This window comes from Trachurus trachurus (assembly GCF_905171665.1).
Source record: "Trachurus trachurus genome assembly, chromosome: 18".
NCBI lineage: Eukaryota > Metazoa > Chordata > Actinopteri > Carangiformes > Carangidae > Trachurus > Trachurus trachurus.
Window position 1 is genome coordinate 16,823,155 of NC_139909.1, and position 8,488 is coordinate 16,831,642.

The 8,488-nt window shown below is 51.3% G+C and overlaps 1 protein-coding gene across 1 annotated transcript; it reads right to left on the bottom strand.

The window, feature by feature from the left end:
* Positions 1-2,686: 2,686 nt before the first annotated feature.
* Positions 2,687-8,330, bottom strand: LOC311001923 (uncharacterized protein; the record flags this gene model as incomplete). The annotated part of the gene is made up of 3 exons (XM_083993101.1): positions 2,687-2,944; positions 3,074-6,450; positions 8,255-8,330. 3 exons carry the CDS (start codon positions 8,328-8,330, stop codon positions 2,687-2,689), a joined length of 3,711 nt encoding a protein of 1,236 aa, XP_083849227.1.
* Between the last annotated feature and the right edge of the window lie 158 nt (positions 8,331-8,488).

An 8,488-nucleotide genomic window follows, 5' to 3' on the forward strand; every position in this document is an offset into this window, starting at 1 on the left:
TAAAACAATCACAGATGTGTGTTTTTTTTTTATATCAGAATGTAGAAATTTACATTTAAACTTACCCCGAATGAAGTAAGGGAAGGAAAGAAGAGAGGGAGGAAGAAAGGATGACTCACCATCAGTTTCCCCCTGGAAGATAAATTACTTTTACTACTTGTTAATATGTTTGCAACTGCAATATTGTGTATTATACGATTGATTACATAGTGCTTCTAAATGTTAAAGGGTTAAAAGGAGGATTTGAGTGTTTTGGGTTTGTTAACTGTTTCTGTTTGTCAGATTTTGCTTTAATATATAGGCTAAATGTACACAACCCTTGTTTGCCTAAATGGTCGGTGATCACCTTTAGTCACAATAATTAATGGCTGATGGATGATAAACAACTTCCTTGTCTCCCAAATGGAAAAGACAAAGGACCTTTAACACCTAAAGACACTTTTGTCCTTCCTATTGAAGATGTTGACAAAGTGATGATTAATGCTTATTGATGAGTGGCAAATGTGTTGCATGTGATCAAAGTCCACCACCATCACCATCACACCTGTGGACTTTTGTCTCCAACTTTTCTTCTTCCCTGAATTGAAAACTATGAAATTGACTTTTTTTTTTTTTTTTTTGTCCTTCTTGTTGTTGTTTTTTTTGATTGAGACACGTCTCTTGTCGCTCACGAACGCATGTGGACAAACTTCTCACACATGGCTCCTTTCACTCCTTTTGTCCCGCTTTCTAACCCTGGCCATTCTTGTCCTTGGTTACCGGTTGTCATGGTTTCGGGAGCCCCCGTAGGCTAAAAAACTGGAGGGATTAAAGGCGGCCATTTTGGGGACAGCTGGGCCAGGTTGGTCCTTGTTGCCCCCTGTCCCGCTCCCAGTCACTCTGGGGGGAAGAGGGGTGGCATTGTGTGAGGATTAGAGCTTCCTGTGTGTCAGCTCATTACATGGGGTGGGAGGAGGAGGGGGAGGAGGGGGGGTAGGTGGGGTGGGTACAGGGGTGAGGGGGTGAGTAGAAAGAGTGAGGGAGAGAAATGAAAGAGAAAATGAAAGAGAGTGCGTATGAAAGAGAGTATGACACAGAGAGGGGAGGGGAGGGGGGGAGGCAGAGAGAGAGAGAGAGAGGGGGGAGAGGGAGGGAGGGAGGTGGCGGCCTCTACAGCTGCACCCTCAATCACACTCATACAGGCTCTGATTATCCTTTTCACACACACACACTCACACACAGACACACACACACTGAACTGAAACATATTAAAAGACACTGAGGGGCACAAAAAAAAAAAAAAAAAAAAAAAGAAAGAGCAGAATTAAGAGACAGCAGCTAGAGCCCAGCAGCCCCAGACAAAGGACGGCCCGATCCAGACACACCGAGAGCTGGAACAAACAGGAGAAAACTGAGCGTACATGCAGGCGCACACAGAGTCGGAGTCATGCAAACAGAATACTTAAACAGATAAATGAATTCACAGGAGACACGGGCTTAAACCAAACCCAGACAAAAAAAAACAAAACAAAAAACCTCTCTATCCCTAAAAAAAGAAAAAGAAAAAAGATGATCAACAAGCAGGTTTCCTCTTCACATCGCCATTGTTTTATTTATCTTTTGTACATCACATGGGAAGCATGGGAACGTATTTTGTCATTGCTACAAAAAAAAGGGAGGGGAGGGGGGGTTTACAAAGGGTAAAGCAAAGCATACAAATACTAAACTGGGGGTGAGCAGGAATGCAGTGAGTGCAGACAATTTCTGCAGGAGCAGAAAACTCTCAAGTGCTTTGAGAGAGGGAGAAGGAGGAGGAGAAGGGGGGGCAAATAAGAAGGGGTGGGGGAGGTTTTAACGGACGGGGCTCATCCTTGTTGTCAGTTTGACACCGCAGATCAACAACAAGAATAAAACCATTTACAATCATCAGTATGGATAAAGTCGTTCTGCTGCTAGCAAAGTTTTACAGCTATAAGTACGGGACTGTTCACAAAAGTACTGATAATCTAACACAATCATCGCCATCATCATCATCATCATCATCATCATCATCATCATCATCATTATTGTGGTTATAATCATTGCTAGCACGTGTTTGCTCCAGTTGATGTTTTGGCAGAGACACAGGACACAGTGCAACTCACAGTGCAACTCAGCACATCAGAAACATGCATTCAGCAGCATCGCATTAAACAAACAAAAAAAAAAACAGGACAGAAGAAAGTTACAATAAAAAGGCATAAAACATAACCGCAGCTCATATTTACAAACGCTGGCCATTACTAATTTGGCCTATTTTGGTATGGAGTTCACTTTGTAAAATTCTGGATCCTCCATTTCTTTTCTTTCTTTCTTCTTTTTTCTTTTTTAAATCAGCTTATACTGGTTTGATATTATGCAGTATGTGCTGAAGTAGGTGTCAGCAAAACAATTAATTCTCATCATGACAATGCTGTGAAGTGTGTAAGATAAGGCCTCACTGTGGTCTTTGAAATACAAAAATACATAGCTAAAGTACTACATTCAAAAGTCTCTCGTATTGGTACTACGATATAAACTAGAGCTAGCTGCTTAATAGAAAAGGTAAACATGAATTTGAATTAATAACTCTAAAAACAAATCTTATCCTATTAAAAAAAAAAAATACATTCCCTTGTCAGGACCCTTTAAAAAAAACTGAATGCAGCCGTTCAACAGTACTAACTCTCTACACAGTAGTGTCCATAGGCTCGGCCGCCGCCGCCGCCTCAGAACCAACACCGACCGGTGGAGGATCTGTGTCGTCACCTTTCTCAGCCGGCTTCTCGTCCTGCTGTGCCGGGGTCTTATTGGCTGAATGTGAACCGCGATCCTCCTGCGCAATGTCACTGTCATTGGTCTGAGCCTTGGAGGAGGAAGAGGAGGAGGAGGAGGAGGAGGAGGAGGAGGGGCTGGTCAGTGCTCCGGGGTGAGTTTTCATATGTCCCTGTTGATGAGAAACACAACACACTGTTATTTACTGCAGTCTAAAAAGTACAAAACCTCAACATGCATGTGATAAAACACACGTTACGATATCAAAACCATCGACTCATGACTCAGTGTTAACTCTCACCTTAAGTCCACTACGGCTGGCGTACGCCTTCCCACAGTGGGAGCAGCTGTAGGGCTTGTCGGGGCGGGGAAGCTGGCTCTGTGGTGGTGGTGGAGCTGGGACGGAGAGCTCTGTGTCCTCTGAAGGTTTGTCCTCCTTTGGACTGTCTTTGTCCAGCTCCGGGTCCGACGCTGGCAAAGGCTCTCTGGGCGTGGTGGTCTCGCCCTTCCCGTTACTTTGGGCATCATCTGTCTCCTGCGGCCCCTGTTGCGACGCGCTGCCACAGGCCGCTTCCTCCTCCTTCTCCTCCTCTGCTGCTGCTGCTGGGTTCGCTTTGGGGCTGGCGGGAGGGGTGAGCGCAGGTGAGGGGTTTTCATTCGGGGGTTTTGGGTTAGAATCGGGGCTTGTCGCGGGCTCATCTGTGGAGCAGGTTTCTTCGTTATTAACCTCTTTGTGCGGCGTGTCGTTTTCCGCCGCGGGCTTTGAGACGCAGAGGGAGAGAGGGGTGTCATCTGCCTCCGCGTCTCCATTCACCGCGGCTGAATGAGAGCCGGCTATAGGTGCTTTGAATGGGCTGGTGCTGCCCGGGTCAGCCTGGGTCTCCTCCTCAGAGTACATGGAGCTGTTCACGGGGCTGCCGTCGGCTTGGGCGTTGTCTCCCAGACGCAGGGGGTCCGCGGCTCCTGCTGAGGGGGGATTATGGGTCAGGGGTGGGCTGACACTGGGTGCTGAACCTTCAGATTCCTCCGTCTTGACAGAGGCGACATCAGAAGCTGCAGATTGCTTCGCCGTGGACCCTGAGTTGAGCACGTAATTTGGAGACTTTGAGCCTATTGTTAAGGCCAAGGGGAGGACCTGCTGGGCTTTAGACGGGGAGTCATTCTCGCCGTCATCGAAGACGGCGCTCTCTGTTTCTTCAGGTGGCATGTCTTCATCGGGTGGGATTTGTCCTCCGAGGTGCAGGCGGATGTGGTGCTGGAGAACCAAGGCGTTGGTGAACTTGCGCGGGCACAGCGGGCAGGAGTTCAAGGCACGGGCGTTTGGCGGTCTTGCGCGGTGAGTGGCCAGGTGAGCCCTGAGGCTTCCCTTTGTGGAGAAAGAACGGCCGCACAGCTTACAGGGGAACGGACGCTCCCCCAGATGCGTGGCCTGGTGCAAACGCAACGCCCGGGGGCAGCTGAGCACACGGAAGCAGACGCCGCACTGGTTAGCAGCCTGGCCAGCGGGCAGGGAAGAGGCGGTCGTGGTGGTCGTGGTGCCCGAACCTGAGACTCCCTGGCTGGTTAACAGTCCTGCGGCGTTGGTGCTCGGGCTCAGGCCGAGCGCGGCCAGCATTTCCCTGCGATAGGCACTGGAGGTGGTGGTCAGGTCGTGGCCGTGCAAGTCCCCGTTGACTTCAGCAGATGTTTGCGAGGATGAGCCAGAAGAGGAGGAGGAGGAACCGCCGTGTTTTTCAAGCTTCTGAACCAGCCGCTGCAACTTGGAGGTGTCCGAGGTCTGGGTGGGGGTGGCGGAGGAGGACGAGGAGGGAGAGGAGGTTGACGGTTTAGGGAAAGGCGGGAACGGGAAGGGCAGCTGGTGAGGGGAAGTGAGGTGGGAGGTGGATGGGTGGCCCGGGGGCCGCAGAAGTGCAAGGTGGTGAGGGGAGGTTCCTCCGGGGAAGAGGATCTTGGGGAGGTGGGCCAGCTGGGAGTACGGCGAGGTGGAGTGGAGGGCGGAGTGGGGAGGCGTGTTTTCATCAAAGCGCTGCTGCTTCGCTCCCTTGAACTGGCTTCCCATGGAAGCGGAGGAAGACGAGGACGACGAAGAAGAAGGCAGCGTGGTGCCCGACGCGCTGGCGGCGGCCGCGGCGGAGGCTCTGTTCAGCTGCAGCAGCGAGTGGGCCGTGGACAGCAGCGCCATGTCAACGGAAGGCGGCAGAGGTAGAGAGGAAGGCGAGGGCCGACCGGACGCGCCGGACAGGAACCCTAAAGCCATGTTCTCGGTCATTCCAGGGATGCTTCCTTTTACTGCGTTGAACGGCTCATCGTCGTCGGCCCGCCGCTTTCGCCTTCTCTGGATGGGGCCGGGGGCGGGCATTTGCTCGGACAGCGCCGGGGGCAGCAGGGACAGGGACAGCTCCGGGTTTTGCTCCCTGTGTCGCAGGAAATGAGCTTTGAGGTTCCCTCTGGTGGTGAAGCGGCTCAGGCAGACCGGACACTGGTAGGGCCTTTCGCCCGTGTGCGACCTCAGGTGGATCTGGAGCGACGAATCGCTGCTCAACACCTTCCCGCAAAAACGGCAAACGTGCTGAGGGCGTCCCGACGAGGAGGTGGAGGCGAGGGAGGAGCCGGCCTGGAGGTCCTGGTTGGAGTGGCTGATGGCGGGGAGGGGAGGAGCGGCGAAGCTGACGCCGTTGCTGTGGCCGAAGGAGGAGGTGTTGGAGGATTTCTCGTGGAGGTAGCGCGGAGGGAGGCCCAGCGACAGAGACAGAGGGTGAAGGGAGGCGACAGAGGAGCTGAGGGTGGATGAGATGGAGGGGGAAGATGAAGATAATGAGGAGGAGGTAGAGGAGGATGAAGCTCTGTTGCCATTAACGTGTGAAGAGCTTGATTTGGAGACGGCTGGTTGGGGGAAGAGGGAAGACGGAAGTCCGGCCAAAAGCGACGAAGCCGTGGTCACCGGAGTGGCGGTAGAGGGGTGCGTCGGGGATGAAGATGCAGCTCTCGACGACGACTTCTGGTTCCCGTCTCCGCCGTTGGCCTGTGCATCGTTATCTTGGCCAAAAACAGCGCCCCCGAGCCTGAGCACGTGCCTGCAGATCTCCTCCGTTATCTGCATCTGGTGGATTTGCCTCTGCTGCAAAACCCTCAGCTCCTCCAGGAGAACCGCCAGGGTCGGAGGCACCTGGATCTGCCCCTGCTGCCCCACCCCCGGGGAGCTGGAGGACTGCTGCTGCCCCGGGCTGGAGCTGTCCCGGTGCGGCGGCACGCACTGAGAAGACATGGAGGAGGAAGAGGAGGAGGTGGAGGTAGTGGTGGTGGCCGAGCTCCCCATCGGCGGGGAGGTCATGGTGGAGTGCGAGTTCCCTTGGTGGGACAGGCTGTGGGAGCCGGAGGTCTGACCCAGAGGGGGGGGCGAGTGGGTTTGGGAAGACAGCGACGGGTGAGGGAAGTCCGGGGAGAGGGAGGAGTGGGTGTTGGGGAGGGAGGTGGTGAAGGGGGCGATGTGGCTGGGCCAGTGGGGAGGAGGCGAGCTCTCGCTGGGTAAGGAGGGCGCGTGGAGCCCACCGGGGGATGGGCGAGGGGCCAGAGGCGGCTGGCAGTCTTGGAGAGAGGTGGGGGACGAGGACGAGGACCCCGATGACGTCACTTCAGAGCCGAGAGACGTGGACGGTGACTTCATTCCCAGGTGATCATCTGAGGATCCACAGAAAAACAATAACAACATTAAAAAAAAAAAAGAAAAACTTCACAACCTGTGGCGCAATTATGCAACATCACCAATATCCCAGGTATGTAAATCCATTAAAACTTTCTGCTCGACTTACAGAGTTTGTTTATTTCCCTGTTTACGGTTTACTGCTTACAAATTTAGTTTTCAAATTTGTGTGCAGCCCCCAAAAAGATCGAGTTTCGTCTTCAAAAGAAATGCCTGTGAGGAAATGGCCTTGAACAAGCAAATAAACAAGTGGAGGAAAACTCGGCAGTCTATGAGTCTTTGTGATGTCTTGTCTCAATCTGTGCTCTCCGCGGCAGAACTTCTCAAACATCTTGCGCACACAAAAAAGCTCACAGACCACCTTGCTGCTATGGCAACACATTTTAGAGGACAATGGGCATCACCAAGACAACCCATAACCCCTCTTAACCCACCCCCTCCCCGCAGCAGTTACGTCTTTCATCTCCCTATTCACCCTTCCCCCCTTACGTCACAGTGGAGGTCAAGGGTCAGGCCATGCTAAGGGTTCTGGGCACTGTCCAGACACTCTGATTGGTCAACTAATCTGACCTCTGCCGCTCGGGGGTCAAATTCTTTCAGGATCTTGAGCACAGAGTGAGAAAGAGTAAAGAGAAAAAGAAGGGGGGAGGGTAACAACAATGGAGAGACAAACTAACTATTCCCTCCTGGAGAGATATAGTGATGGAATGAAAGACTGTATCTCTGTGAAATTCCTCCCATCTGACTTATAAATAAACCTGAACCTGCGGGGGAAAACTTATAAATAAACTAATTTAAAAAACAGAACAACAACTCGACTTTCATTTGTGGAAGTTTACCTGCAGATGCACACACATTAAGAAGCTTTATGTCCCAATGCCACACAGTACAAGTGCGAGAACAATCTCTCTATCCCCTCTGAATTTTTTTTTTTTTCCTTTCTCATCCATCTGAACCCCAACACCCCATCCCACCTCCCCCCCAACTGTGTAGGAGTATACAGTCAATAGGGCTGGGGAGAAAGAGGGAGAAAGAAAAGGGGAGGGTAGTATTGAGAAGGTGGAAAATGGTAGTGGGGGGGGGAGAGGGTGTGCATAAGGAAGAAAAGCATGGACGAAGAGCAGAAGAAGAAGAGAATAGAAGGGTGGAAGATTAATCTTTACCAAAAACAGTGGCTTCCCTCCCCCCTCCTCCTCCTCCCCCCCTACCCCCCACCCCCTTCACACCCATGCACCTTATTGCTAACAAATAAGAGAGTGCTCTATACTAATCAAAGACCTCCAGCAGTCAGCGCTGAGCAGCCTGTTGGCTTCCTAGAGGACGCCCAGCACATGAAAATGGCCACAGATGTATGTTAGTTAATCCTCCTCTATTCACTTCACAGGGACAAGTTTATTGGCCCCGACCAAAGTGCCTGAGGCCTCCATTTAGTGGGGCCCATTACAGTGAATGAAGAAGCAGGAGGGGTGTCTGCAGTTGACAAACTTAAGAGATCTTAAACTTTTAAATCTGTTCAATCAGGTGTATTTGCTGGAATGTGGCCATGCATACAAAGGCTAAATTTATAGTTAAAGAAAGGGAAAGCCACGGCGAAAACATGCAAATCTACACCAAAACATTTACTTTTATAAGTTTTTTTTTTAGTTTGAAAGAGAATTACACATGCAGTGATGAGCACAAGTAGGTTGTGCGTATGTGTAGGACATCCAGTGTTTCTCTACAGAAAAAAGACAAGACAAAGAATAAAACACACATGCACGCTCGTAAAAGATGTTTCCTTACCGTGAGATAGCAGCTTTGGGCCACCCGGATCCGAGTTAACGAGATGCTGGGGTCGCTTCTGCTTCCGGCGTGACATGATTCACGGCGACTCAGACAGAGAGGGGGGCATCCGTCGGTTGAATGGCGCTAGGCACGTTTTTGCGCACTTTGACGCGCTCCAGAAAGCATCCAAGCATCCAAAGTTCAAAAGTCGCGCAGCTTCCGAAAAAGTGTTAGGATTTTTAAAAAAGAAAA